The sequence below is a fragment of the Meles meles genome, chromosome 7 (genome assembly GCF_922984935.1).
Source record: "Meles meles chromosome 7, mMelMel3.1 paternal haplotype, whole genome shotgun sequence".
In the NCBI taxonomy this organism is placed as follows: Eukaryota; Metazoa; Chordata; class Mammalia; order Carnivora; family Mustelidae; genus Meles; species Meles meles.
In genome coordinates this window covers 6,200,743-6,228,671 of record NC_060072.1, presented here as the reverse complement: position 1 = coordinate 6,228,671, position 27,929 = coordinate 6,200,743, and the positions used below count along the sequence as shown (strand labels likewise).

At 54.2% G+C, this 27,929-nt stretch overlaps 1 protein-coding gene across 5 annotated transcripts; it reads left to right on the top strand.

The window, feature by feature from the left end:
* The first annotated feature begins 1,353 nt into the window (after positions 1 to 1,353).
* On the top strand, positions 1,354 to 27,759 carry SERHL2 (serine hydrolase like 2). 5 transcript variants are annotated; one of them, XM_046011752.1, is made up of 12 exons: positions 1,429 to 1,693; positions 2,300 to 2,449; positions 2,559 to 2,672; positions 3,040 to 3,081; positions 3,509 to 3,528; positions 3,981 to 4,055; positions 5,535 to 5,644; positions 6,079 to 6,158; positions 18,905 to 18,939; positions 25,527 to 25,609; positions 26,878 to 26,974; positions 27,623 to 27,759. In XM_046011752.1, the coding sequence occupies exons 1-12, from the start codon at positions 1,462 to 1,464 to the stop codon at positions 27,740 to 27,742; spliced, it is 1,158 nt and encodes a 385-aa protein (XP_045867708.1). In that variant the 5' UTR covers positions 1,429 to 1,461; the 3' UTR covers positions 27,743 to 27,759. The 5 variants fall into 5 exon arrangements, 4 of the variants coding, with proteins under 4 accessions (XP_045867709.1, XP_045867708.1, XP_045867710.1 ...); XR_006819620.1 differs by lacking the exon at positions 18,905 to 18,939; XM_046011754.1 differs by lacking the exons at positions 18,905 to 18,939; positions 27,623 to 27,759 and having other exon boundaries at positions 26,878 to 27,413.
* The last annotated feature ends 170 nt before the right edge of the window (positions 27,760 to 27,929 follow it).

The following is a 27,929-nucleotide window of genomic DNA, read 5'->3' as shown; positions in this document are numbered from 1 at the left end:
GGCTGGCCGATTGGGCCGAGGGAAACTGAGGTCCGATGTGCTAGAGGCCCGCACCTAGAGGTCAGACTGCAGCCTGGTGCCAGGTATAAAGGCGGCCATCGGCCATGAAGAGGTGGTGGTGGGTCCCCAAGGCAGAGGAGGAGGGAGCCCCTTCGAAGGGGTCATGTCCCATTGCATCTGTCACCCCACGATCCATCACCCCTGCCCAACTTGTCAAGGAAGCCAAAGCATTTCTGGAACTAAAGGACCACTGTGCATGTACGATCACAGAAATGGTCTTATCACTCCTAGCTCCAAGCCCCCCTAAATCCCTACCTGAGGTCCAGATTCCTTATCCCCATGCTCAGACCCCAGGCTCCCCCTTCCCCACATTTTCCAACCACCACCAACTTGCCCTGCATTGTGGCACATGCCTGCCTGCCCTCCTTCAGGGCCTGGGTCTCCTGTCACCCTCCAGGGAGAATTCACGGTGCCGCTCTCTCTCCAGTCCCCCGCCTGCTGGATTCTGCTTCACTATTAGGGGCTCTGTTGGACTGGGACCTCTGAGGAGTCACTCCTAGGCCTTCTAATTAGCAAATGGTGGTGAATGAACGAGAAGCCCTTTGCCTTACTTGTCCTAGACTTGCCACTGACTCGAGGATGCGCTGTAATGCCTTTATTATAAGATGGAGTACCCCAAACATTTCCTTCAGGACTCGGGGTTCTGGATCCTTTCCAGGCTCAATGTTTATGGACAATAACAGGTTATAATGGACAATAACCTGGGGGTGGGGGGTTCCTCCATGTCCCCAACTGACACATTCATTTACTTGTGCAACAAATACTAAGGCTGGTTCGAGGCAGGCCCTACTGATGACCCAGGACACAACCAGAACAAGGCGGACACAGCCTGGCCTTCCAGGCGAACATTTAACCTTACGGAGTCACCCCTACTTCATTCCAATGGTGCAAGCCACTGAGAACCCAGGTGGTGGCCCGGTGGCTGTGGCTGCTCCCCGGGCCTTCCCCAGCTCCTGGTCCAGCGCGGGAACGAGGCCAGCCATGGGGACTGCCCAGGGCCTGGGTCCCGTCACCCACGTGTCAAGCAAGGACTTCACGCACCCGAATACCATCCCACGTGTGGCCCCAAATTTTGGAGGTGGTTTGGCCACCGCCCGGTGCTCTCTACGCGCCGGGTGGGCGTTTCTGGGCGCTCAGGGACTTCTGGGACAGAGTTGAGAGCCAAGTCAAGTGCCCTTGCCCGCGGGAAGTCGCGCGCCGACTCGGGGGCGGGCGGACGGGAGGGGCCGGAGAGCCGGGGCCTGGGCAGAGGGGCGGGGCCGGGCCGGAGGGGCGGGGCCTGAGGCTCGAACATTTACTCACCCGCCGCGACCTCACGTCGGCGTCAGGACCGCTGCGCGACGGCGGAATGGCTGCGAAGGGTGAAGACGCTGCGCCGCAGGACCCTTAGACCGGAGTGGGATGGGGGACGCCACGCCCTTCCCGCCGCCCACCCGCCTCCTTGCCGCCCCCCACCCCCACCCCCGGGGCGGAAGTGGGAGCGGGTTGATTGGACCCGCGGGGGGGGGGGGGGACCCCGGGAGAGGGCTGCACGTGGCTTGTAAGGGTTCCGGGAGCTCCAGGTTAGAGGAGCAAGCGCGGGGCCCTGGGTCCGCAAAGGTTTCCAGCCGGGCCGGGTGGGCCAGCACAACAGGTCAGTGCCGGACCCGGGAGAAGGCAGCCCTGATCCGATTAGTCCGGAGACAGCGTGGTGCTGGATGGTCCGGACTGGGGTCCGGCACCAAATCCTCGCTCCACTTCACTCTCCCTGGGGATCTCTGGGCTCAGACTGCACCTCCTCATGCCTCGGTGTCCTGGTCTGCGAAGGGAGAGTGATAACGATCCGACTTGCTGTGAGGAAGTGAGAGGGACCACCCCATCTGCCCTCTGAAAGTTTAGACTGTTGGTTATTGCCGGGACTGTTTTCTCCCCGTTTTACAGAAGAGGAACCTGGAGCTCAGGAGGTTTTACTAAGCGGCTCAAGGTCGCACACCCAGCAAGTGTCAGAGCCCAGGTCTAGCCAGTTCCACAAAGTTCTGCGGTGAAACCCTCCCCTGGTTTTCCTGGTTTTCCTCACTCTGCGGACCCAGTTTAAATTTCCTTCCTCTGGGTATCCCCAAACCCACGTCAGGCTCTCTCCCTGGAATCTCTGGGGGGCAGTGTGGGAACCTGAGCCCCCTGGGCTGTGGCCCTGAACACACCGGGGTACGGATGAGGGACTCAGAAAGTGCTTTCATGAATGAGTGTGTGACTGTTCTAGGTATGCTCTCAGAGCTGAAGGTGACTGTGCCCTGGGGCCACATCGCTGCCAAAATCTGGGGCTCCGAGCAGGCCTCCCCAGTTCTTTGCCTGCACGGCTGGCTGGACAATGCCAACTCTTTTGACAGACTCATCCCTCTTCTTCCAAAAGGTGGGACTGAAGGGCAGCCAAGGGGCAAGGTGACGTAGACTGCGGGAGAATGAGGTGTGGGAGAGACCGCTGACCTAGATGCCTTCTCCTCCCCCATCTCTTGTCTCAGACTTCTGTTATGTTGCCATGGATTTCGGGGGACATGGGCTCTCGTCCCACTACAGCCCTGGTCTCCCGTATTACCAGGAAAGCTTTGTGAGTGAGATCCGCAGACTTGTAGCAGGTAAGAGGCAGAACGAGAGAGAGAGAAAGTAAGTGTGTGTGTGTGTGTGTGTGTGTGTGTGTGTGTGTTTAAGGGTGCACTGGGACATCCCTTCTCTTCGTTGAGTGGGTTGTGGTAGCCAGGAAACAATGTTGGACTAGGAGTCACCCAAAAGTTCATGGGTGACTTTGGGAAAGTTGGAGAGGGCTGTCAAGAAGAGCTCTTCCTTCCAGGGTTCCACCCCTGTAAAGAAGCTGCAATCCCTCTAAGCTAGTTTCCTGAATGGGGCACCCCAGATGCTGGGGAAAGATGTCCTGAGCACGGGAACTGCAGGACAGAGGGTTGGGGGGAGGCTGAGCCCACTAAAACGTAGCCCTCTGGGTTTCAGCCTTGAAGTGGAAGCGTTTCTCCATCTTGGGCCATAGTTTTGGTGAGTACAGTTTACACGTGGGTGGGCAGGGGGCTGACTGGACTGAGGGAGGGGCTGCGAGGGAGGGAGAGGAGGTCCCCAGGGACCCCGCACTTCTGGGCACTGCGAAGGGAGGTGAGAGAGATGAGGGAGTCTGTGGGCACTGGGCACCTTTGACCTGAGGCACCTCCCGCAAGGGACATAGGGCCCCAGAGGTGGCTGTCTTCCAGTGTGATAAGGGAAATGGGACTTTTCGAGGGGCTAGGTCTGATGAAGGGGTCATATGGCCCCCGGGGAGGGAACCCCAAGTTTGATAGGGAATAAAGAGCCCTGGTCCCTGATGGGAGAGGGTGAGGCCCCTTAGCCTGGGGTGGGGCAGCCCCTGGGAGGAAGGTTTAGTACGATTGGTGAGAGGTGGGGAATACCAGCCCATGACTCTTTTCCCCAGGTGGCGCGGTGGGCGGAACGGTGAGTAGATGGCTTTGTAGTGACTACCTCTGGGCATTCGTGAAGACGGGGCAGGAGGTCTGGGGAGGGCGGTGGGAGAAGTTTCTGGGAAAGGAAGTGCCTCCTCATATCACAAATTTGAACCCAGTATTTGATGGCCTAGTGCCAGTCTGCTTTATGGATGGCAGTAATAATCCTTACTGCCTGGAGGTCGGTGAAACTGGAGATTCCTGGCAGAGTTCAGAGTTTCCACATTCCCCATCCTCAGAGAACCCTGGAATCCAGCCATCCACCGGGGTGTGAATCTTGGCCTGGGTGTGGATCTCTGGGTAAGGGAGAGGAGAGGCTGCCCTGAAGGGAATAAAGACTCTTGTCCCAGCCCCTTGGAAACGTCAGCATCCCCAGGGAAAAGTTTGAGTCCCTTTGCCTTCTTCCTCTCGCACTCATTCTTCCCTTTTTGGATCACATCGTAGTTTTCCAGTATCTTCCCCGAGATGGTGAATAAACTTATCTTGCTGGACACGTGGCCGTTTGCCCTGGACCCTAAAGTAAGAATGGGGCCTTTCATGCATGCATGCTCTCGTGGGGGAGATCCCGGCCCTGGGTGGTGTCCTCAGCCCTGCCTCTTTTGGCAGGGAGGTGGGAGGAGGTGGTAGAAGGTGGACAAGGGGGATCAGGGGGCCCCCAGAAAGGACAGGGTATGCAGCCTGTACCCCTAGGAGTGAGCAGAGAAAAGGGGTGCAGAAGCCTTTGTCATCCTTGGAAACACTGTATGAGGCCTGGGATTTACAGAATGCCAAGTCTATCACGAAGTGGCAGGGGTCGGAGAGGGTCAGGACCGTGGATCGAGGAAGCTCTGGGAGCACACAGCGTGATGAGCCCCCCACCCCCACCCCCACCCCGACTCACGTTCAGTTGCACGCGTTGGCGCTGTGTGCACATTGTACAACAGCACACAGCAGCCCTGCGGGCGGACAGAGAGGACGCGCGGATCTCGCCCGCCCCCGCCCCCGCCCCCGCCACCGGTGACAACAGACCGTGCTGTCCCTGCAGGAGTCCTGGCTTGTGCCACTGATCTGCTGGGTGACCCTGGGCCAGCCACTTGGCCTATCTGGGCCTCAGTTTCCTCACCTGTAAAACCAGGAGGTCGGACTAGGTGACCTTGGAGTTGCCTGCCCGCTGTCGCATTCTGGCACTTTGTTCCCAGGAGCTCAGCCTCTCGGTTACGACCCTGCTTCCTCACCAGTGTGGGCTTCTTATCCGCGAAACGGCCACAGATGCCAAAAGGGCACAAAGCAGGCTGTCTTTTTCTCGCCGCCTGCCCAATCCCCAGCACACAGTAAGCGCCCAGTAAGTGCTGGTCTCATGAATGGAGAGCTCTGTGGGTGACTGTGAGGACCTGGTGAGACTCTGGGCTACTCTCCCTTTATCTGTCTCAGCCACGGAGTTACCCAGCGCAGTGCCCCAGCATCTCCCCACAGAGAATCTCAGGATTTGGTCGTCCCCGTCCCGCCTACTCCGGCGGGGGGCTGGATGGGCGTGTCCCTTCCAGCTGCTGCTGCTCCAGGCGGGGGCCTGTGGCCAGGGCTCGGCTGTTGGAGTGAGCCAGGCGTGGAAACGGGTATACAAGAAGGGGGACCGGGAGTCCCTGAACTGTATGCCCTCTGCCGTCTCCTCTCCACCAGCTGGAGTGCCGGCCTTCAGTAAGCCAGCTGAAACTCCCAAGCCTGGGTGGCCCGGGTCTTAAGGACCGAATACTGAACCCTTGCAAAGCTCTGGCGGTTGGCAGAGATTTCCTTTCCCCTCCATCATTCATCCTCACCCCTCCAGCCGTCCGGACCCCAGGCAGGGCTGGCTGAGCTGACAGATCACAGGGCTAACCTTCAGGGCCTGATCTGGTGCTGCCCTTCGCTGGGTCAGAAGGGATCCAGGCTGAGGGGCTGTCGGCCCGAGGGTGGAGGCGGGGGCTGAGCCCTTCTGTCCGCAGCCCAGACTCCCGCCCACCCAGCAGAGCCCTCTGGTCGCAGGGAATAGAATGCGTGCCGACCTACCGGCGGGGAGCCATGGAGCACGTGCTGCAGGTGGAGGCCTTCCAGAAGCCCCGGCAGGTGGCCAGCCCAGAGGAGATGCTGCAGAAGTGAGTGCTGGTTTGGGGGGCGGGGGGGGTGGCAGGAGGGGCCGGCTGGTTCAAGACCTGGGCAAGCAATGGGATACCAAGGGAGGACGTCTGGGGGGCACAGAGGAAGCCTCAGGCTTCTCCACACAAATCACACGGAGCCTGTTTCTCTCTGCGCTTACCGCAGGTGTCAGGCTTCTTGGCTCTCTCCAGACACCCCAGCTGGGACTTACCTGCCTCGGGTCCTCCCTGCTCTGTGGCCACGCCATTCATTTCCCAAGACCCCTCTCCACCTACTCTCTACCGCTCTTCCTCTCCCTATAACTGGGCACACATGCACGTGTGTGCACACACACACACACTGCCCCATGCCTGTGTCCCTTGTGGGGGGCCGCCTCTTCTTTCCCTCGGGCCTCCCCTGCTCCCAGACATCCAGCGCCCTCTGTCCTCCCCAGGTTCCTGAAGAGCAACAGTCACGTGACTGAGGAGAGTGCGCGACTCCTGCTGCAGAGAGGAACTACCGAGGTGGCCACAGGTAGGGACTCGCCGGCTCTGGCGGTGGCTGATCGGCCCTGCTCTTACTGAGGAGCGATAACCACGAAGTCTCCCGGCTGCTTGCTCTCCGGATCGGACATAGCACCGAGTACTTAGCAAACAGTGTCTCGTGTCATCCTCCTCCCGCTGCCCTATTCTCACGCTGTGCACAGCAGGGGAAACTGAGGCTCCGCTAGGCCAAGGGACACGTGCCAGCTCAGACAGCTGCTGCGCCTCCCAGAAAGGCCTGTGGGGAGCCCCGTCAGGTGTGTCGGGGGTGAATGTTGGGGAGCGTCTCAGCTGCGATCTGCTGACCCTGTGCGGTGGGTGCTGGTGTCCCAGGCTAGGGTTTGAGGTTGTCCGATGGGGCAGGGTGACTTGAAGGGGGTTTTTCTTTTCTTTTCTTTTTTTTTTTGATTTTATTTATTTATTTGAGAGACAGACAGACAGACAGATACAGAGCATGAGAGGAGAGAGATCAGCGGGAGAAGCAGACTCTCTGCCGAGCAGGGAGCCGGATGCTGGACTTAATCCCAGGACTCCAGGACCATGACCTGAGCCGAAGGCAGTTGCTCAACCAACTGAGCCACGCAGGCGCCCCTTGAAGGGAGTTTTTCAAAATGGAGACAGAGGACAGGCGGCACCTGGGTTTCAGGGCAGCCTCGGGCCCGTGTTTTCTGCACTTTGTTTCCTGCTATGTCCATTCGGGAAAACTTTGCCACGGTCCCGGTCAGTGCCAGCCCCACGTGTGGCCACAGAGCTGCAGTGAGCAGGAGCAGACACTGCCCCGCTCCGGGTGGGCCGGTTCCACTAGCTGGCACGACTCCCTGATGGTGCCCTTCCCAAGGGCCCTCCCTGGAACTGACCCTCCAAGGGTTGAGCCAGGATGAGGTCAGGTCAGGGATGTCCATTCTAGGAGGGGAAGCAGACGATAACCACGTGAACAGACAAGCAAGAGACATTTTCTTAAAAGTGTAGTAAAAGAAACGGACTGGGTGTTCTGGAAGAAACCCCACAGAGGGGGGTCCTGGAGGCGGCGCCCAGAGGTGAAGCCCAGGGGAGACCGTGTGGTAAAATGGACCAGGCCCTAAACTGGGCCCAAAGCCCTGGGCTGATTCCTGGCCCTGTAAGCGCAGAGATCTTGGGCAAGTCCCCTCACCCCATTTAGACACCTTCCCCCTATTATTCTCAGGCGATGAATGATGTCTTGGGATCTTCGTGCTCATGGTCTGAGAGGATCAAGCAAGGAGGCGATGCCGCTTCAGCTTATAAAGTAGCAAAGGAGACGGGGGTCCAGACCCCAAGGGCTTGCCAGGTGTGACCAAGTGGTGGCATTACCTGGGCCCCTGGAGGTCAGCAGGGAGTGCTGGGGACTGTGGTCCTGGAAGCAGGACGGCCCAGCCAGTCGTTATCACTGGGAGCCCTGGGCCTTGTGTGGCTGGAATTTCCAGTTGCTCCCAAGAAGCCAGAGATCTACCGTGTGGTGGTGTCTTTCCAGAAGTTGCCAACACACCGTGAGGTCAGGCAGAATATGCTTAAGGGACGTGGTGGCCTTGGGTTTCCGGTCAGTGACTTGTTGCGAAGGAATGTCTGTTATCATCTCGGAACCTCGGCAAATCTGCCATGGAGAGGGGAGGTCAAGGCAGAGGCCGGTGGGCCCGGGCTTCCCAGCGGGGCCACACAGATGGCCCAGCGCAGAAGTAGGCTAATCCGGAATAAGACGTGTTCCCAGCCAGGCAGGGGAAGCTGATTAGGCCAAGCCGGGGTCCCATGAAGGGGTGAGCGTGGACACCCAACCAGTTGTCAGGGAGGGTGAGGAGAGAAGGGAGGGGCTGGGTGAGGCAGCTGGGTGGCTTTGTCAGGCCCAGCCCCGTGCAGCAGCCCGGCCCTTTGGGACCCGAGCTTAACCCAAAACAAGACGGAGCAGGCTCCTAGCCCCCATCGGGGGTTGTGACACGGGGAGGGAGAGCCGGTGTTCCAGGCTGCTCGTGAGTCCTTGTCCTCAGGTGGCCGAACCCCTGACAGTCCCCATTCCACTTTGGGGCAGCAGAGAGCAGGGACCGCTCCGTGAGCCCAGCCCGATCCTATAACTGAACCCAAGTTCATCTGCCCGACGCAGAGCAGAACCAAACACTCAGGAGGCGAGGAGAGGGGGCGAGGAGAGGGGGGAGACCTCCCTGCGGCGGAACGCAAGGGGTTTTGGTTTTTGGTTTTTTGGTTTTTTTTTTTTTTAAAGGCAAATGGGAAGGGGTCTGGGTAAAGGGGAGAAGAGCTATGTGACTCAAAACCAGATAAAGGAAGTTAGTAAAGTAGCGGAGGGTCTACGGGGAGGTCAGTGGTCTGAGCAGTTCTGGCTGACTCCTTGCGTCTCTGCAAAACGAATTAACACTTGGTTATCCTGGCGTCAGGCTTGAGTATCATCTCGCAGAAACGTGGCTGCAGACGGTGTTCCCAGACCAAGCAGGTTTGGGTAAGGACCCTACAGCAGCCTCAGTGGCCCTGTTACTCGCTGGTTACTGGCTTCAGTCCCCAGGGCCTTTGATCATCCCTCATTCTTGAGTGCAAGGGGCTGATGACCGCTCTGGCTATTTCCTGCTGCAGTGGGGTGGAGATCCAGGTAAGAGGAAGGGACCCTATTTGCGCTTAATCATAAGCAGTCCTCAGTTCCGTCTTAAAACCCTACACTCTGCATGAATAGAATTTTTGTACTTCGGTTCATAGATTTTGTACAACGTTTCGTACCACGTGTTGTGACTAAGGAGCACAGGAGAATTAGGAATCCGGAAAATTCCACATTTGAGGAAATGTTCTGAGTCAAATGGACCTAAATCCTTGGGAAATCCAAGAAAATAATCCAGGAAACCATCCAAATCGGAGTCTGGGACTTTAGAGATTTGTTGCAACCAAGTAGCTTATCGTCTTTATTTTGTCAAGGGGAACATCCGTTTCAGAGGGAGCGTTAACCTGTGCGCCGCGAGGAAGGTCCGTTCTGGGGAAGTATGAGTACGTGCGCAGAATATACCGTACAGACGCCTCCTTGTTCCACTGTGATATAACCCAGATCAGGGCTTAGTTTAGCTTTAGTGTTTCTCCCTCTCCCACTGCTTGCGTTCCCTCTCTTGCTGTCTCTCTCTCTCTGTGTCAAATAAATAAAATCTTTAAAAAAAATAAAGATTTTATCTATTTATTTGACAGACTGAAATCACAAGTGGGGGGGGTGGGAAGCAGGCTCCCCACTGAGCAGAGAGCCTGATGCGGGGCTTGATCCCAGGACCCTGAGGTCATGACCTGAGCCGAAGGCAGAGGCTTAACCCACTGAGCCACCCAGGCGTCCCTCCACTGAAATTCATATTACATGCGTGAAAGGGGAAGAGATTCCCTTAAGGTACGCACTATTTCGTGACCTCCAGTTTGTACGTAGCACGAGGTCGTGTAACCTGAAGACTGATTAATGCAGCTTTGCTGAACTAAAACGAGGAGATGGTGGCCCAGAACATGGGTTACGTGAAACAGACAAGTAGTCACGGTCTGTCTGTTAGAGAGTGTTTGGTTTTTATGACCATATGTTCTGGCGTCCTTCTATGAGTTTCCAGAGGTCATTACAGGGGACACTGTCGAGGGTGTTAAAAAGAAGCAGGGTACATAGCGTCCTCCAGTGAGTAAAATACTTTCTGATAAGTAATTTTGATCTGGTATGTTGCGATTGTAGGTTGCTTTTCCATAAGTTACCATGAAGTTGGGCTCATTGGAGAAAAGTTATGGGCATAGCTGTGGGGTTGGCGTGGTCATGTCTGGGGAAGGGCTTCAGGTACCATATTCAGCAGTCAGACAAGTCACCTGAAGAAGCTAAAGTTTATGAAATTCTGACCATGGAATTATCTTTCCAAGAAAAAGAGGTGGGGATTATGGAGCAAAACCAGCAACCCCAAGGAGTCCGTCCTACTCCTAGTGTGTCTGTCTCCTGAGTAACACCTTGAGGTCTGTCACGGGCTCACAGGAACAGTTAGCAGATCCCTTCTCCAAAAGCAGTGGGGTGAAGCCTGTGCTCGGGGGGTGTGCCATCTTCCAAGCTTTGGGGGATCCTGGCTCTTGTGTGTTTTCTGTGTGTTTTTTGTTGGTGGTGGTGGTGATGGTATTTTAGTTTTGTTTTGTTTTGTTTGTTTTGTTTTGTTTTGATCTTCCTTTCTCCAAGGTCAGAGCCTCCTTTCCTTCCAAGCAGCCCCATCAGCAAGTACTGGGGAGATTTGGGGTTTTGTTTGTTTGTTTGTTTTAAAGATTTTATTTATTTATTTGACAGATGGAGATCACAAGTGTGCAGAGAGGCAGGCGGTGGGGCGGGGGGGGTGGGGAGCAGTCTCCCTGCTGAGCAGAGAGCCCGATGCGGGGCTCAATCCCAGGACCCTGGGATCATGCCCTGAGCTGAAGGCAGAGGCTTTAACCCACGGAGCCACCCAGGCGCCTGGGGAGATTTGTTAATGGGTCACCACACCATAGTGAAAGTCCCGACGTGTGGTGATGAATTAATATTTTCCCCCTTTGGGTTTGTCTTCTTTTTTTTTTCCCCCTTAGAAGAACATCACAGACCAACATTGTTTCCTCCTAGCTGAAGTTTAACTCCTCTGTTGTTTTGTTCTAAGAAGTTTGCTCCAGATTCCGTGAACCAGTTTTAGTCTTGGAAATAGGTTACTTTGGTTCAACAGTCGTCTCATTTCAGGAGGTACTGCAGGCGGGCTCTCAAAGTTAGATCTATACCGTGCAAGCCATCAAGTCTTCAATGAGAGGAATTTCTGTAGAAACAAAAGAAAAACAGGTTAATGGTTAGCGCAAGTCGTCAACCCAGTGTCTTGGGTCTTGAGTGCCATTGGCGGGATTTCTAGCTGTTGGGCTTGAAGCGTGTTGGGAGGGAGTGAGGACTGACAGCGCCCTGGCCTGCAGTGTGCATGTCTCTGTTACCTTCCTTCCTGAGCAGCCCCCACAGCCACAGACAGACGTGAAGGTTGTTTCAACGTGAGCTGTTGAGGCAATTTCTTGGAGGTTTACCTCAAGCTGTCTAGCTTCGGTCTTCAAGGCTTCATGAAAAAAATGAAATTAAATTAAAAAATTAAAAAGAGGGTTTTAATTCTCAGTGGTTTCAAGTTGACGTATGGGAGGAAAGGGGAAACTTTCGTTCTGAGAGTCAGAACCAGGTATTTGAGGAAACCCGAAAAATTCAGGGTCCAGCCCAGTTTTATAGGCGAGCAGCAGATACTCAGAGATAATTCATAAGAACTAGAATCTAACACCCACAGAGGTGTGTTATTGAAACATAATCTTTCTCACAAAAATCACCCTTATTTGCCTCAAAGATAGCCAAGTTGAGACTAACTCATTTGTAAAAGAAGTCGTTTGAACTAGCTTGGCCTGACTGTATACACAAGTGCAGAGAGAATAGTGATGTCTCTATAGGTTTCTTTAAAAATGTGCTTTGCTGGAACTTTTCATATAATTTCAGATTAAGGGGCACCTGGGTGGCTCAGTGGGTTGAGCCTCTGCCTTCGGCTCAGGTCATGATCTCAGGGTCCTGGGATCGAGCCCCACATCGGGCTCTCTGCTTGGCAGGGATCCTGCTTCCTCTCTCTCTCTGCCTGCCTCTCTGTCTGCTTGTGATCTCTGTCTGTCAAATAAATTAAAAAAAAAAAAAAACTTCAAAAAAAAAAGATTTTATTTATTTTTTTGGCCCACTGAGCCACCCAGGCGCCCCATAAAGAGGAATTTTAAAAGACTTTGCTAAGTTCCTCCCTATCTACTGCACCCAGTTTGGAGTGTGACTAGTGATCTATGGTGAGGGCTTCTTCCTGGAGCAGGTCCAGTATCTGAATCCTTTTAGGCAGTTACAGGGAAGGTCAAAAAGAAAAACTTGAGTCTTTTGGTTCTTAAAAATAATCAGGGGCACCTGGGTGGCTCGGTGGGTTAAGGCCTCTGCCTTTGGCTCAGGTCATGATCTCAGGGTCCTGGGATCGAGCCCCGCATCGGGCTCTCTGCTCAACGTGGAGCCTGCTTCCCTTCCTCTCTCTCTGCCTGCTTGTGATCTCTGTCTGTCAAGTAAATGAATAAAATCTTTAAAAAATAAATAAATAAATAAATAAAAATAATCAGCTCAGGGGCACCTGGGTGGCTCAGTGGGTTAAGCCTCTGCCTTTGGCTCAGGTCATGATCTCAGGGTCCTGGGATCGAGTCCTGCATCGGGCTCTCTGCTCAGCGGGGAGCCTGCTTCCTCCTCTCTCTGCCTGCCTCTCTGCCTACTTGTGATCTCTCTCTCTCTGTCAAATAAGTAAATCTTAAAAATCAGCCTAAAATATGCCAGAGATACATTTTGGGGTGTCATGTTTTCCTCCCTCACTGAGGTACGAGCTCAGCCTGGCTCATGGGAGAAACCAGGAAGCAGTAAGCCAGGGCTGGGAGAGAGGGCCGGTCCTCATCTACCATCTTAGCTATGTTCCCGTCATAATACCGGCTTCGGTCGTGAGACAAGCTCGAGGTGTTGGCGTGAGGGAGGGAGAGCCCGGCACTGGTTGGTGTTCCCTAATGACAAAGCACAGTCCCATGTCACTATCTGGCCCCCACATCCGGCCCACTGTCAGGGCCGCTTGGCCCGATTTTTTTGACTTGTACAGTTCGATCCTAGAAATATCTTATGAGGGGGATTTTGAGTAGGTGCTCATATTTCAGATAGAAAGATTTTATGTAAAAATGAAGATATCCAGTTCCTTTTTTTTTTTTTTAAGATTTTATGTATTTATTTGTCAGAGAGAGAGAGCACAAGCAGGGGGAGCTGCAGGCAGAGAGAGAAACAGACCCCCCCCACCCCCCCACTGAGCAGGGAACCCGATGCCGGACTTGATCCCAGAGCCGTGGGATCATGACCTGAGCCAAAGGCAGACGCTTAACCGCTAAGACACCCAGGGGCCCCGAAGATTTCCCGTTTCTTTTGGAAAAGTGAGAGAAAGGGAGCCTGAGTGGCTCAGGTCATGGCTTGGCCCAGAGTCTGCTTCAGATTCTCCCTCTCTGCCTCTCCCCCTGCTCTGGAGCTGGCAGGCTCTTACACACTCCCTCTCAGCTAAACAGAATCTTTAAAAAAGAAGGAAAAGGAAAGCAGGAAGAGCTGGAAGCCCGCTCTGTGTTCCCCACAAGCGATGACCTGTCAGGACAGGTTCCGCTGCCGTGGCCGTGGGCACACTCTCTGCCTGGCCTCTGCTGGCAGCTCCCAGCACAGGAAGGGGGAGGGAGTGGGTGGAAAGTGTTTCTGAGCTGACTCTTAACCTTTGTATATTGGGTGCTGGGCATCAGCTTCCTCTGTGGTCCTTGGAAAGCCCCATGCTCAGGCCTGACAGTCCCGAGCACCCTCCCCCTGCACCCTCCCCCGGCACCCCCTCCACATGGCTCTGTTGTCCCAAGGGTTGCACTTAGAACTCGCAGCGTTCAGCGCCCCTTTGTTTGCAGATGAGGAAACTAAGGCCAGAGAGGGGGGACCCAGGGCATTCTGCCCCATTTCCTATGCCCATCCCAGGGCATAGGATGCCATCTGCCCATTCAGATCATTCAGCGCTTTAATAAATCAATCCCTGACTCCTGTCCCAGGCTAGCTGTGTACTTAGCTGGGGGTGCAAGCAGAAGCAGGTCCTGCCCTGCCCTGTAGTCCTAGAGTAGAGAGCTTGGGGTCAGGGGACAAATGTCACTCCCCACGGAGGTTAGTTACCCGTGCGGGGGAGGGGAGCTGCGCCTATAGGACCCCGGCCCGGGAGACTGGAGGGTCATGAAGACTGAGGGTAGTGCCCAGAAAGGCGAAAAGGATGAGGCAGTGAACATTCCAGGGTGTTAAATCACAAAAATTAAGTTGAGGAAATCTGAAGATCTAATTAACTTTATTAAACCACTCATGGAGGGGCGCCTGGGGGGCTCAGTGGGTTAAAGCCTCTGCCTTCGGCTCAGGTCATGATCCCAGGGTCCTGGGATGGAGCCCCACATCGGGCTCTCTGCTCCGCGGGGAGCCTGCTTCCCCCTCTCTCTCTCTGCCTCTCTGCCTACTTGTGATCGCTCTCTCTGTGTCGAATAAATAAATAAAATCTTTAAAATAAAATAAAATTTAAAAAATGACTCATGGATTGGGCAGCAGCCCAAAGAGAAAGCTTAATGCACTCCTTAAGCTGTAGAAAAGGTTTTTAAAGGCAGAGGGAGAGTGGAGGAAGGAAATTACTTGCAAAGAATGCATTCTGTCAGACGAGGTCGCCCTCCTGAGGGGAGCAGAAAGGATCTGTCAGTAAACTTGCTGGTGATGACCAGGAAGTCCCATGTTTCCTAGTCAGAGGCTACGTCCCCCACCAGGCTGAAACTGACCTGTCGGGTGTTAAGTCTTGGTTGGCTGACGTGGGGCCTTAACGTAAGTGACTCCGTCTTGGGCTTGTCACTGTCAACATAAAACAAACAAACTCTTTAGGATTTCTTTAAAAAAAGGAGGGGGGGGGAGAGCATAAGGTTGCAGGCTTCGAAGATATGGGGACAGAACCTAGATTTTTACTCTTATTTTTACTCAAAATGTTTCTCTTGAGCTGTTTGCTAACGAAGCTGATGGACTGTGCGTGCTCAGGACAGAAATAGAGCTTTGGAGTTTGGTAAGGTCATTCTGAGCTTGGTAAAAATTAAAGTTAGAGCTTCCCTGGGAGCCCAGGAGCAGGGCCCACGAACATTCAAAGCTGGAAAGTTTCTTTATTGTTTCTGCCTTTGGATCACCAGTCTTCCCTCAGCCTTGATGTTCAACCCTTATTTTATGTCCCTCAGTGCTAGGGTAAGTGGCTTGCCTGCTCTGGGTCCAAGTCCTCTGTGTGTGTGTGTGTGTGTGTGTGTGTGTACACCTAGAGTTCCTCATTGGGGGAACTTGCTGTAGTGCAAATGGTGGGAAACTTAAAAGTGATATATATTCTCTATTAAGTTCAGCTGATGAGCAAACATGGACCATATGCTTGGCTTAGATTGTCTGGTTTCCTTCGATGCCACATTTATCCTAGAGACACAAGGACAGTGAGAGAATTCCAGGAAGTACAGTTCTGAGGAACCAATGTGATGTTGGCCTAGACTCCCAAGAAAAAAAAAAAAATCCAACGAATCCTTCACTTGATAAAAGGTTAGGGATAAAAAGGTCTTGATAAAAGGGTAGGGAAATTGATGATGATTTACGAGGAAAGAGGGGGAACCTGCACATTGAGCAAACATATACATAACGTGTGTCCCGTGGGGGTGTGGGGTGGAGACGTCACCTGGGAAGGAGGCGAAATTCAGTCCCTGACATCAGGAGGTTATGGGAGGACAAGGGAAGGGACTGTGGGCGTGCTCCAACGTGGGGTCTTGGGCTCCTGGTCTCCAGTCGGGAAGGCCTGAGCCCGATCGGCGGACCCGGAGTCCAGGCTTCTGCAGAGACTCCTAGTACGTTTGTTCATGGGGTCAGAAAAGACGCAATCGCCGACTGGAGGTAACCGTTGCCTGAAAAACAGATTTTAAGTTTTTTGCTAGTTTTAGGGCCCGGTTTCAGGCCCCCACCCCCACCCCACCCCTGGAGTCACACTCATTCTTCAGTCTCGAGGAATTGAAACGATGACCACTCTGGCTACTTCTTTATCTCCTTGGGCGAGGTAGGTTTCGGGTAAAGAGCAGTTTTTGCAAATCACAGCTGTGTTATGTCTACCTGCGAGGCTAAGCAGAAGGTTTCACTTTACAGGTCACGGCAGCAAGGGAGATAGAAGTAATGTGGAGTCAGACGTGCTGAGATTTTTCCTGCCTTAATTTCCCGTTGTCAATCTTTCCATTTCATTTCTGTGGGACATGGTGGGAGGCGTCTCTTCTGTAAATGCTTCAGGCTGAATCGGGGGGGGGGGGCAGTGGGGGAGCTTTGGAATGGAAGGATTTGACTTGGTCCAAGACACAACTTTCGGTCCCTTGTGGTGATGGAGGGGAGCCGTCACATGGTTCCTTCTCTGAGAACTTGGATATTTTCCGACATAGGTTGGGACCACATGCCATCATGAATCTTCTCCCCAGTATACTTGGGGAAAGTAACAGTATATAGTCAAACCCATCATTCCCTCCAAAGCGGATCTGACATCGATGGGAATCTGAGAGAATAGGTCAGTCAGCCAGTCCCAGCCCCTTTGGAAAAGAGGATGTGGAGGTCAAGGGCTTCTTGGAGCCCAGTGGCTTTCTGCCTGATTCTATCGATACGGAGTCCTGTTTCCCAGCAGGATGAATACGGGTGTCGTAAGTGACCTCGGCCATCATAGACTCTGCCTCAGTTAGCAAGCTGTCAGGAAATCAGTAAGAGACATCTCTACAGAAACAAAAGAAAACACAGGTCAGTGGTCAGGGCAAATTTTGAGTCCCTGGTGCTGCCAGTGAGAAGAGTTTTTTAAAAAGATTTTATATATGTATTTATTCGACAGAGACCGAGCAGGGGGAGCGGCAGGCAGAGGGAGAGGGAGAAGCAGGCTCCCCGCTGAGCAGGGAGCCCGATGCGGGGCTCGATCCCAGGACCCCAGGATCATAACCTGAGCCAAAGGCAGAGGCTTAACCCACTGAGCCACCCAGGCGCCCCTTAACCAGCTTGTTCTTAATAATTACCCATGAGGGAGCACCTGAATGGCTCAGTCCATTGAGCATCCAGCTCTTGAGTTCTGCTCAAGTCATGATCTCAGGGTCATGAGACTGAGCCAAACCTTGGGTTATCCGACCCCGGGCTTGGCAGGGAGTCTGCATCTCTCCCATTCGCTCTCTCTCTGTCTCTAAAACCAATCAATCAATCAATCGCGGGTGCACTCTCTGTCAGTCTCTACAATCAACCAATCAATCTTTGGAAAAAGAATAAGTACCCATGAATACTTCAGGAGGCGGACAGACTCACCCATCAAGTCCTCTTTGCCAAGAAACTGCGACAGAGATAGCAAGCCTCCTTTGACCCCCGGTGTAGGAAGAGTAAACGATTTCTATTTAATGTCGTATCTCCAAAGAAGTGCTTCTTCGAATTAAACCACCGGCCTTGAATTAGCTTTACTGTATTTTGCACCTGAGTCCACTGAAAGCTAGTCAGTTTGTCCCCGGCTGTCAGCTTTCTGTGGGGCTCCCAGGGGCACATCTGAAGCGGGCGGTTTAAGTCCGGGGAGCCCGTGGGCCCCTGCACACTGGCGTGAGACGTGCTTCCGCGTGACCCTCATATGCGGTTTGCCCCACAGCCTGGGGTGCTTCTGGGCACCGTATAGGTGAGGGCGGTGGGGCTTGGAGGGCCCGAGCTGATACAACCACCGCGTTCCAGACGACCCCCAGGTGTTCTCTGCCAGGGGCTCGGAGATCCCACCTACACCGCCAAGAAATGTTGACACAAAATGAGCAAACCTAGACTTTGTCTTTGAGGTTATTTGCTAAGAAGGCAGATGGATGTACGGTGAGTGCTCAGGGCAGAAAGAGAGCCTAGGCTTTGAAGCTTGGTGAAGTCGTTTTGACCTTGGTGGAAGGACGTAGAGCTTCCCCGGGGGCAGGGCGGGCACGGACCTTCAAAGTTGAGAAGTTCCTTCATCACTGTTTTCTTTTCAGCCAAAGGGAAACTCTTGCAGGGTGTTAATTGGAGAGTAAGGAGGTGGGTCCCAGCTTCTTGGAATTTGCCTTTCTAAAGTGGCACAGGCCAGGGTCAGGGGGCCGCGGGCACATGCTGTTTGGCTTTTTGCTCTCTCGCTGCTCTTGGTCGAAGGTTTTGAAGGAACCGCCAGGACTTGGTAGGACAGGACGGCAGCCGGGGATGCCCGAAAAGTGCACATTCCTTTGGGAAAATCCCAACAGGGTTCGGCATTTGGTTTTTCCCCCACTGGGAGCAGAGAGGGGACCGTCTGGTGGCTCCTTAAGTCCGAGGGGCAGCGTCATCTTCTTCCTGAGGGTTCTTAGCCTGAGGGGCAAATATACCCATTGTAAAAAGAGGGAGAGCTAATTTCTAGAAAACAGAGGTTCGAAGATAATTGTCTCCCGGGTGGTCGTTCTCCCTCATCGCAAGCACAGGGTTGGTGAACGCCCAGCCTGGGGCAGTGCGGGAAGATGGAGGGTGGGGTGGGGCGGTTACAGGGTGGAGAAGGTCATTCTGGGCTCTGAGAAGATGGGAGGGTGACAGGGTGGGGCAGCCTGAGTGGGAGCTGTGAGGGGGCCTGGGGGGAAAGACCCCATGGGCACGCTGAGCAGCAGGTGGTGAAGGCAAAGGTTGTGAAGGTTCTGGAAGGGGGACAGGAGGCCAGGTGGGGCTGGAGTCAGGAGCTGGAAACAAAAGCAGGGGCTCTGGGCATGGGAAACACCTTGGTGCCTATAAGGCAGAAGGTGTTTCTCTGCCCTCCTGCAGGGCGGGTGTTTTCCACAGTTTAGCCATGGGGCGCTTCCTGGGGGTGGGGGGGTAATCTAAAGATCACGTGACCACCTTAAGGTTCTCAGACCGGGCAGCTGCTCTGCCAGATAGGGAAACCACCGTCCTCCTGCCTCTCGGGTGCGGGAGGCACCTGTGTAGGCCACACCAGTCTGTGGCCGGGCGGCAGCGGCCAAGGTCTGCTGCTCCAGCTTGGCCCCAAGAAGAGACCAGTCCAGACTGAAGAAGGGCACCCTGGCCGGAAGGGCCCCGGGTCCCCGGGGAAGCCCTGTGGGGTCCCTCGCCCTGACAGGCAGCTCTGAGGACCCGTCTTTGTGCTTCTGTTCCAGGCCTAATCCTGAACAGAGACCGGAGGATAGCTTTGGTGAGTGCTGCTTTTTCTTTTGTTGTTGCGGGACATGATACATCGCATAATAGTTACAATTCAAAAACATTCGTTAAGTGTCCAATTCAGTGACACTCAATCCATTCGCAACATTGTACAACTGTCGTTGCCCCCACATTTTTCGTCACCCTCCATAAAAACCCTGTACCCACTGAACGCCAGGTCCCCATCCTCCCACAGCCCCTGGTGGCCGCCGTTCTGTCTTCTTGTCTGTGAGCTTGGCTGCTCCGGGGACTTCATGTCACTTAGAGACGGTTTTCAAGGCTCATGCGTGTCTCAGCGGGGTGCCCAAACTTCCCTCCTTTTATGACTGAGTAATACTCCGTTTGCGTGGATCTGTCCATTCGTCCATAGAGAGACCCTTGGGTTGTTTCCGCCTTTTGGTTATTGTGAATCCTGCTGTGAACATAGTGACGAATATCAGTTCGAGTCCTGGCTTTCAGTTTTTCTGGACACATACCTAGGAGCGGAATTGCTGGATCGCGGGAGGATCCTACGCTGAACCTTTCAAAAACCGCCAGACTCTTTCCGCACGGCCGCAGCATCGTTGTCACTCCCGGGAATGCACAAGGGTTGAGCTTGTGCTTTTCTAGTTTTTGAAATTTCAGCCACCCTCGTGGGTGTGAGGTGGTGGGCGGCCGCTTTCCAGTCATGGGTCTCCTCAGGGCAAAGGCTGGGGGCAAGGGAGAGGATCCCCCGCCCCGCAGAGTCCGGAGGGGAAGATGTCTCCCCAGCAGGGCTGGCAGGCGTGAAGGGTGCGCTAGGGTCTGCCCTGCACCCGGTTGGGGGAGGTTATTGCCAGCAGGGGCGCTCATTCTGCTTCTCATTCTTCCACGTGTCTCACCTGTGTGTGTGTGGGGGGTCCTTGTCACTGCAGGCCAGGAGGAGGGAACTGTTGCCTCCCCACACTTCCCAGGCGGGGAAACTAGGTCAGCCAAACGACCTGCCCACAGTCAAGCAGCACCATCGGTGGGGGCTTCCCACCCACAAACAACCGAGCACACAAACCATTACCGACACACAGCTGCCCACCGAGCGAACGGTGAGCGCCGAGGCCCACTGCCGGGGGCAGACTTGCAGCCCCATCTGTGTGTTTGCACAACGGGGTAGGAAGACACCATCGTATTTTAGGGCTCTTGGGTTTTGGCATTTGTTTAGGTTCTCACGGAAATGACTGTGATTGTTTCCCTTACATGGGTTACCTGCATGGGAGTGCAGGGAAGGCCTGCCAGTGGCAGGGGGAGGGGTGGATGGGGACAGCAGGTGTGCCTGGAGGAGGTGGGATGTGTGCCAGGCTCAGGGTGGTGTGGTCCATGTGGGTGAAGAAGGGAAAGACTTTCCAGGTCTGTGCTGCTGCACAGAGGCTTTGGCATCGGCTCAGTGCATGTGCTGAGTTGGGGTTCCCGATGAAGGGTCTGAAGACCAGAAGGGGATAGAGAGGCTGCTTAACAGGAGGCCAGTGGCCAGTCTGGAGCTGTGTGAGCTCTTGCAGAAACTCAGCCCAAGAGGCTGTGTGACCTCAGGCAAGCCGCTTACCTGCTCTGTGCCTCAGGTTGTCTTTCGTGCAGAAAGGAAGTACATTCCTTTATTTATTCATCCGAGCAGCCAGGAGGTACCAGCCCCCATGCCGGTCTTTGTGGGGTTGCTGCGAAGACTAGCGAAGGTCCATGGGTCGAGTGCCCTAGCGCGGTGCTCTCATGTTAGGGGCTCTCAGGTGGTGGTCTTAATGAGATGGTTCAAGAGGGTAAAATGCTTCGCACATGTGAGATGCTGTAGTTAGAAGTAGGAAGCTCTGGCCTCAGGGACGCCACCAAGAGCTGTTGCCCAGGCCCAGGTGTGGACATGAGGCCCAGACCGGGGCATCAGCCAAGGGGATGGGAATGTTTGAGTTTTGATTTTGATCCAGCTGGGATCTGTTCTCAAGGATGGTGTGAGGTAGGGATCCATTTTCACTCTTTCCCCAGATGAATAGTCAGTTTGGTCCACTGACAGTTATTTGGGGGAGGGGGAGGCTCCTAGCCACCAAGACTCACTCACCGTGGTCTGTCTTCTGTGTGCCGGTCCTCAGGCTGGGAGCTTATTGCCAGATCCTAACCAGTGGAGCCCCTTGTTGGAAAGCTTCCCTCCAGAGAGTGATCCCGGCCGGACCCCTGGCCTGAGCCAGGTCACCCTCCAGGTGGCAAGCAGGACCCCCAGTCTCCACTGCCCCCGAGTGCAGGTTGGGTTAGTTACTTTGGGGGGCATTTGAAAATGCCCCTTCCCTTTCCGAGGACCATGCCCGGAGCAGCACACAGCTCTCCTGCAGTAGGCTGCCCTGATTTGAAGTCGATGTTTAGGCCGTAAACTGAGTGACAGAAGATACACGTTCTCAAAGGGGTCTGTCTCTGCGCTTTGCTGTTCCAGTGATCTTGTCACCATCCGAGATATACCGCTCTGGTTTACTCCCTACTTCTTTCTAATCAGTTCTGATGGTTGGTAGAACCAGTGCTCGCTCCTTGTTCTTCTTTTACACGTTTTCCTTGCCTTTTCTTGCATATTTTCACTTCCAAATGAAGTTTGGAATGATCAACTTATGTTAAAAATTACACTGGGGGCACCTGGTGGCTCAGTTGGTTAAACCTCTGCCTTCGACTCAGGTCATGGTCCCGGAGTCCTGGGATCGAGTCCCGCATTGGGCTCCCAGGTCCATGGGGAGTCTGCTTCTCCTTCTGACCTTCTCCCTGCTCATACTCTCTCATTCTCTCAAATAAATAAATCTTTTTTAAAAAATTACATTGCGGGGCGCCTGGGTGGCTCAGTGGGTTAAAGCCTCTGCCTTCGGCTCAGGTCATGATCCCAGGGTCCTGGGATCGAGCCCGGCATCGGGCTCTCTGCTCGGTGGGGAGCCTGCTTCCCTGATCTCTCTCTCTGCCTGTGTCTCTGCCTTGTGATCTCTCTCTCTCAAATAAATAAATCTTAAAAAAAAAAAAAATTACATTGGGTTGGGGAGCCTGGCTTCCTTGGTAGAACATGCAACTCTTGACCTTGGGGTCGTTGAGTTCAAACCCCACATGGAGCATAGAGCTTACTTAAAAAATATATATTGAGAGGACATTGAATTTGTGGAATACTTTGGGAATTTAGTAACTGTTAACATTATAAAAAGGTATCACTTGCTTTACAATAAAGGCAAGCCAGGCAATGGGTTTATGGAAAAGTATGATCTAGACCCTTGCCTCACCCAATACACAAAAATTAATTCAAGATGGATCATATATCAAAATATGAAAGGTAAAACAGGAAAGTTTCTAATGAAAACAGGGAATAACTTTATGACCTTGAAGTAGACAATATATTTTATTTTTTTAAGACAATATATTTTATTTTTTTAAGACAATATACTTTAAATAGAACACACATGTGAATCAATGAAAATATTGATAAATAGGGCTTTATTAAAATTTAGAATTTCTGTTCATCAAAAGACAAATTAAGAGAGAGAAGAGTCCAGCCACAGAGTAAAAGAAGATACTTAAAGGCATAGGCCTGCTTAAGGAGTCCTATCTGCCATATATAAAGAGCACCTACAAATCAATAAGATAAAGTCTAACAACCTCATTTCTAAAAACAGGCAAAATATTTATTTTTTTTAATATTTTATTTATTTATTTGACAGAGAGAAATCACAACTAGGCAGAGAGGCAGGCAGAGAGAGAGGAGGAAGCAGGCTCCCCGCGGAGCAGAGAACCCGATGCGGGGCTTGATCCCAGGACCCCGGGATCATGACCCGAGCCGAAGGCAGAGGCTTTAACCCACTGAGGCACCCAGGCGCCCAAACAGGCAAAAGATTTTAACAGGCACTTCATGAAAGAGGCTAGCCAAGTGGCCAGTCAGCCCATGAAACGTGATTGTTATCATTAGTAATTAGGGCGGTCAATGAAATACACCTCCCACCTCCATCAGACGGGTAAAAATTGGTGTCAGAATTGAAAGGCCTGACAACACCAAGTCTCAATGGGGGCATAGACCAGAACTCTGATGCCCTGCAGGAGGAAGCATAATTGATGCAAACACTTTGAAAATGGTTTGGCAAGAACTGCTAAAGCAAAACACAGTCAAATCCGTGAGCCAGTCATTCTCCTCCTAGTTGTGTACCTAGCAAATATGTGTGCCGTGTGCACAGAGGACGTGTACCAGGACATTCATAGCAGCTTTGTTCATAATAGTCCCAAACTGGAAAATCCCCCGCATGTGTTCCAACAATAAAATTCGTACATCGTTACGTATTCATTCACTGGAGCACCACACAGGGGAAAAAAACATACTTACAGACCAAAAGAAACCGGAAACAGAGAGCACTCTGCATGATTCCATTTACCCGAAGTTCAAAAAGAGGGAAATTGATCTATGGGGCTAGAGGGAAATTGATCTATGGGGCTAGCGGTCTGAATAGTGGTGTCCTCGGAGATTACCCCGGGAGGGAGCCTGTGGCTGCTGGTGGTGGTCGAGGCTTTGAGCTGGGTCGCACGGAGCATGGCCTTGGTGAAAGGCCATCGCGAGCTGCCACGTAGATCTAGGGACTTTGCTGTAAGTCACACTAGACATACAGAAGAAGAACATAGACCAGGGAATGAAAGTGGACTAGGGAAAGAAGGTTAGAGGAGTGGAGGGTAGAAGCAAAGAAGAAGGAGACAGGGCATACCCGGCAGCCTTTGTTCTTAAAGGCTTTCTTGGAGAGATGTCCTCAGACTGTGTGGCCGGAGAGGAAAGTGCTGCAAGACCCCAGACTTAACGTTTTCATATCTGGAGACATGAGTGGAGGTCACGTCGCTCAGTCTCTGCCTTGGGGACCAATATATAATCGAGTTGAGGCCCTGACCGGGGCCCCAAGCCTGAGACAACCCCCTCTCACCCTGGGCAGAGCAGCACAGGCTGGGAGAGGGGGCAGGTCAGTCTGTGCGTTGACGCTGGTCAGGGGAGCCCCTCTGCAGGTGCGAACCACGTCCCCGCTCTTCCTGAAGCTGGGCACTCTGCCAGCAGGAGCTAACGTGCAAGTGTGTCGGGGTCCTCGGTAGATCTTCGTTCATCGGGCCTCGTGGGTGATCTGGAAAGGTCTGTTTCTGGAAAAGCACCCAAGGGCATTTTTGCCCAAGGAGCAGGAAATGGCCGGGAGGAGGTCAGGGCAGATCAAGGGCAGTGTGCTCTGGAGGCTGTGACCAGGTGTGTGTGTGTGTGTGTGTGTGTGTACACGTGTGTGTTTCCTAAGAATTTTATATTTATCGCAATGATGGAGGAGTGTTGGGCACAACAGTCAGTCCGCATGGAGCTTCCCTGAATTAATCCACCCTGCGCACGTTTGTCAAGCTTCTCCCGTCCCACCTGGAGTTCCGGGGCTCGAGCAGCACCGTCTGGTAGAACGTGAGTCTTGTGCAGTCCCATATCTTGTAGTAGCCATGTTATGAGAGTAAAGAGAAATAGAGGAAATCAAACTATTTTTTTTTAAAAGATGAGAGCATTTTTTTTTAAAAGATTTTATTTATTTGACAACAGATCATAAGTAGGCAGAGAGGCAGAGAGAGAGGGGAAGCAGGCTCCCTGCTGAGCAGAGAGCCCGATGCGGGGCTTGATTCCAGGACCCTGGGATCATGACCTGAGCTGAAGGCAGAGGCTTAACCCGCTGAGCCACCCAGGTGCCCCAAACTTAGTATTTTTTAACCTTTTTTTTTTTTTTTTTAAAGATTTCATTTATTTGACAGAGAGCAAGAGAAGGAACACAAGCGGGGGCGGGGGCAGCAGGCTCCCCACGGAGCAGGGAGCCCAATGCCTGGCTCGACTCTAGGGCCCCAAGCCAAAGGCAGACGTTTAATGTTTGAGCCACCCAGGCACCCCAAATTTAATATTTTTAACTCCGTATATCCAAGATGTAACCAGTATAAAAATGCGAGGCATCTGACATTCTTCCATTAAGTCTTCAACATCCACTGTGTGGTTCCCCCCACAGCACCACTCGGACTAGCCCCATCTCAAGCACTTGGTAGCTACGTGGTCCTAAGACAGGGTTGCCCCGGCCGTGATGGAGGCCAGCGGGGCTGTGGGGGCGTCAAGGCGTCCTCACTCTGCACAGTGGCTTAAGCAGATGCGGACATGGTCGGTGCGGGTTGGAAGGCTGTACCTGGTGGAGTCCGGAGCCTGGGCTGCCTGGGCGGTGCTGCAGGGCAGCGTGCAGGTGGGGGAAGGAAGTTCGGGACGAAGGGCCACATCTCGTCCTGGAATCTAGACCCAGAAGCCATCCAGGTCACTTTCCCGCATTTAGCTGTACAACCACACCAGGATGTGAGGGGACCTGCACAGTGTCTGGCGGGAGAGCCATGAGCCCAGGAAGAGGGAAAACGGATTAAGGGAAGGAATCCTCTGGCCCGCAGGGGTTAGAGGCCTCTGGGGGTGATGTGGTTGGGAGCTGGACCTGGTCCTGGGGTCAATGGCCACTGTGGCCCCACAAGCCGCCCCACCCCAGGACAGAGGCCTCACACCCGCAGCAACACGGGCTGCCTTTTGCAGCAAAGTCACTGCGGTCTGTCCCCCCACAGCCGGAGCACAGCCTGGATTTCCTCAGCGGGGAGCAGTTCATGTGCTTCACCAAGCGGCTGCAGGCCCGCGTCCTGCTCATCAAGTAAGTGCGAGCCTCACACCCCCAAAGACCCTTGGCTGCCAGGAATCCCCAGGTCTCCCGCATGTGAGGTTCCCGGTTCTGTGTGAGGCTGGGCTGCCCCAGGCACCGGGGTGTGGAGGGCAGGGTTGGGGAGGGCGCAGGTGGCAGGGCAGGAGCCAACCCAGCTGCCCCTCCCCGCACACATCTGCAGAGGGCACCCCTGGGCCAGGCGGACCCCATACCCTGCCGGGTCCCCCGGCCCTTTGCTGCTCCCCTGCCTTCCTCCCGCCCCCACCTGCCAGCTGCAGTCCGCTGCCTCCGCCTATGGACTGCGGCTGTGACTTCTAGGGACGTGTGTGTCTCTGGTGCTGAGCACAGGGGTCTAGGAAGCACAGGCTTGGGTTGCGGATCCCAACCACAGTGAGATACACTGTAACCCTCCCAACCTGGGGACAGCTGAACCCTGAATGGCAGATGACAGGCACTGGCAAGGATGTGGAGAAACCAGAGCCCTCCCGCTGTGGGGCTGTAAAGTGGCACAGTCGCTTGGAACAGTCTGGCAGTTTCTGGAGCCACCGAGTCACCGCAGAGCCCCGCAGGCGCCCTCCCAGGGATATACAGGCCCGATGTAGGTCCACACGGCAGCTTGCGCAGGACTATCCAGAACGGCACTTGTCACAAGAGCCCAGAGGTGGAGGCCACCCAGGTGTCCGCCAGCAGACGGGCCAAATGTGGCGAGCCCACGCAGGGGGCTACATTTCAGCCAGGAGGGAACAGACTAGGGCAGGCGACACGGGTGACCCTGGAGAACGGGATGGAAAGTGAAAGCAGTCCTGCGTCCACGCAGTCTGTGGTTCGACCCACATGCCAGTGTGAGCACGGAGTCTCCGCAGTCAGTGTTGGCGTAAACCCGGGAGCTGGGTGAGAACCAGAGGCTCGGGTTTGGGGTTTTCTGAGACGATGACAGTGTCCTCAGATCGACTGTAGTCACGGGTGCAGAACTCTAAGGATACACACGAGATGAGCGAAATCTCAGGAACGATGTGGAGAGCGAGCGTGGACTTGGGCCTGTCCCATCCCGGCTGCGCCACGCAGAGGCCACGGCCACGGACGGGTGCCACGACCCTGCCGAGGTAAACCGCGTAGCACTTCAGCCGCGGTGAGCCTCGAACTGCGGGACAATCAGAGGCAAGCCCAGGCCTGGTCTCTGCTCAGCCTGGGAGCTGGGCTGGGGGGAGGCACCGCAAGGTATCCCCAGGGTGAACCCTGATTTTCCTCTCACTTTCCAGAGCAATGCAAGGATATTATAACGTGAAAAGGAAGGATGACACGGACAGGAACATCATGGCTTTTGTGAAAGACATGCTGAACTCGGTCCTAAAGGAGGTAGGGGCATGAGGCTCAGCTCGGGGGACTGGCGGGACCTCCCAGGCCTCACTCCGCACGCTGGCCGGCGCCCTGGAGCTCACACTCCACGTGGCCCACACACTGTACTGGCGAGTGCCCAGTGCTGTCGGCCACGTGTACTCCCCAGCCCGGGTCCAACTTGGCCAGAGACCAACAGACTGAGCAGGTGATCAGTCTCCAGCAGGGGCAGGGACCCTGGTTTTGGCCCTGGGAACACGTGGCACCCTGACCATCAACCGCTGTTAACACCTGCCCCTGGGCCTCTGCAGACCGCAGCACCACCACCGAAGGCGAGCCTGTGTGGCCAGCCCGCAGTGCCCTTCCGTCTCCCAGGGAGGCTCACCCTTGACTATTGGGCCCTCCCTGACGGAGCCCTACCTCACAGCCCAGAATGACCCAGAAATCTGGACATTCCCCCCCACCCCCACCCCGGTCCCCAAATCAGGCCTTTCTGACTCTGAGCCTGGCTCTGACTTAACGAGCATGTGACCAGGGAGCTGTGGGTCAGTCCCTGCCCCGTGGTTCACCATGGGGGACCCTCTGGAACCCCTGGGAGGCAGTAGGCCCTGGGAAGGCCCCAGCACAGCAGAGGGGCCACACCCACCAACCTTTCCCTCCCCTCTCCAGCGGTTCCAGTACACAGAAGTCCCAGGCGGCCACTATGTCCACTTGAACCAACCTGAGAACGTGGCTGGTATCATCAGTGCCTTTCTGCGGAGCAAGGACATGATACCACACCATCTGTAGCCTGCGCCCGGGCCTTTGGAGACCTGGTGCCCACCACTCACCACCTGGGTTCCTAGTTCCGGGCCCTCCAGCCAGGGCAGGTGTGGTGGAGACTGGCCTTACTGGTCTTGAATGAGGCGGAGAATCCTGGGCAGTTTGCGGGGACCAAGATTCTTTCAACATTTGTGACTTCAAGGGGGAGACTCTG

Bases quoted from the DNA above. Each gene is read 5' to 3' on its own strand.
- SERHL2 (XM_046011751.1), top strand. From the start codon at position 1,462: ATGGGGGACGCCACGCCCTTCCCGCCGCCCACCCGCCTCCTTGCCGCC. The intron at 3,082-3,508 runs GTGAGTACAGTT...TCTTTTCCCCAG, and splicing joins CATCTTGGGCCATAGTTTTG to GTGGCGCGGTGGGCGGAACG. The intron at 5,645-6,078 runs GTGAGTGCTGGT...TGTCCTCCCCAG, and splicing joins CCAGAGGAGATGCTGCAGAA to GTTCCTGAAGAGCAACAGTC.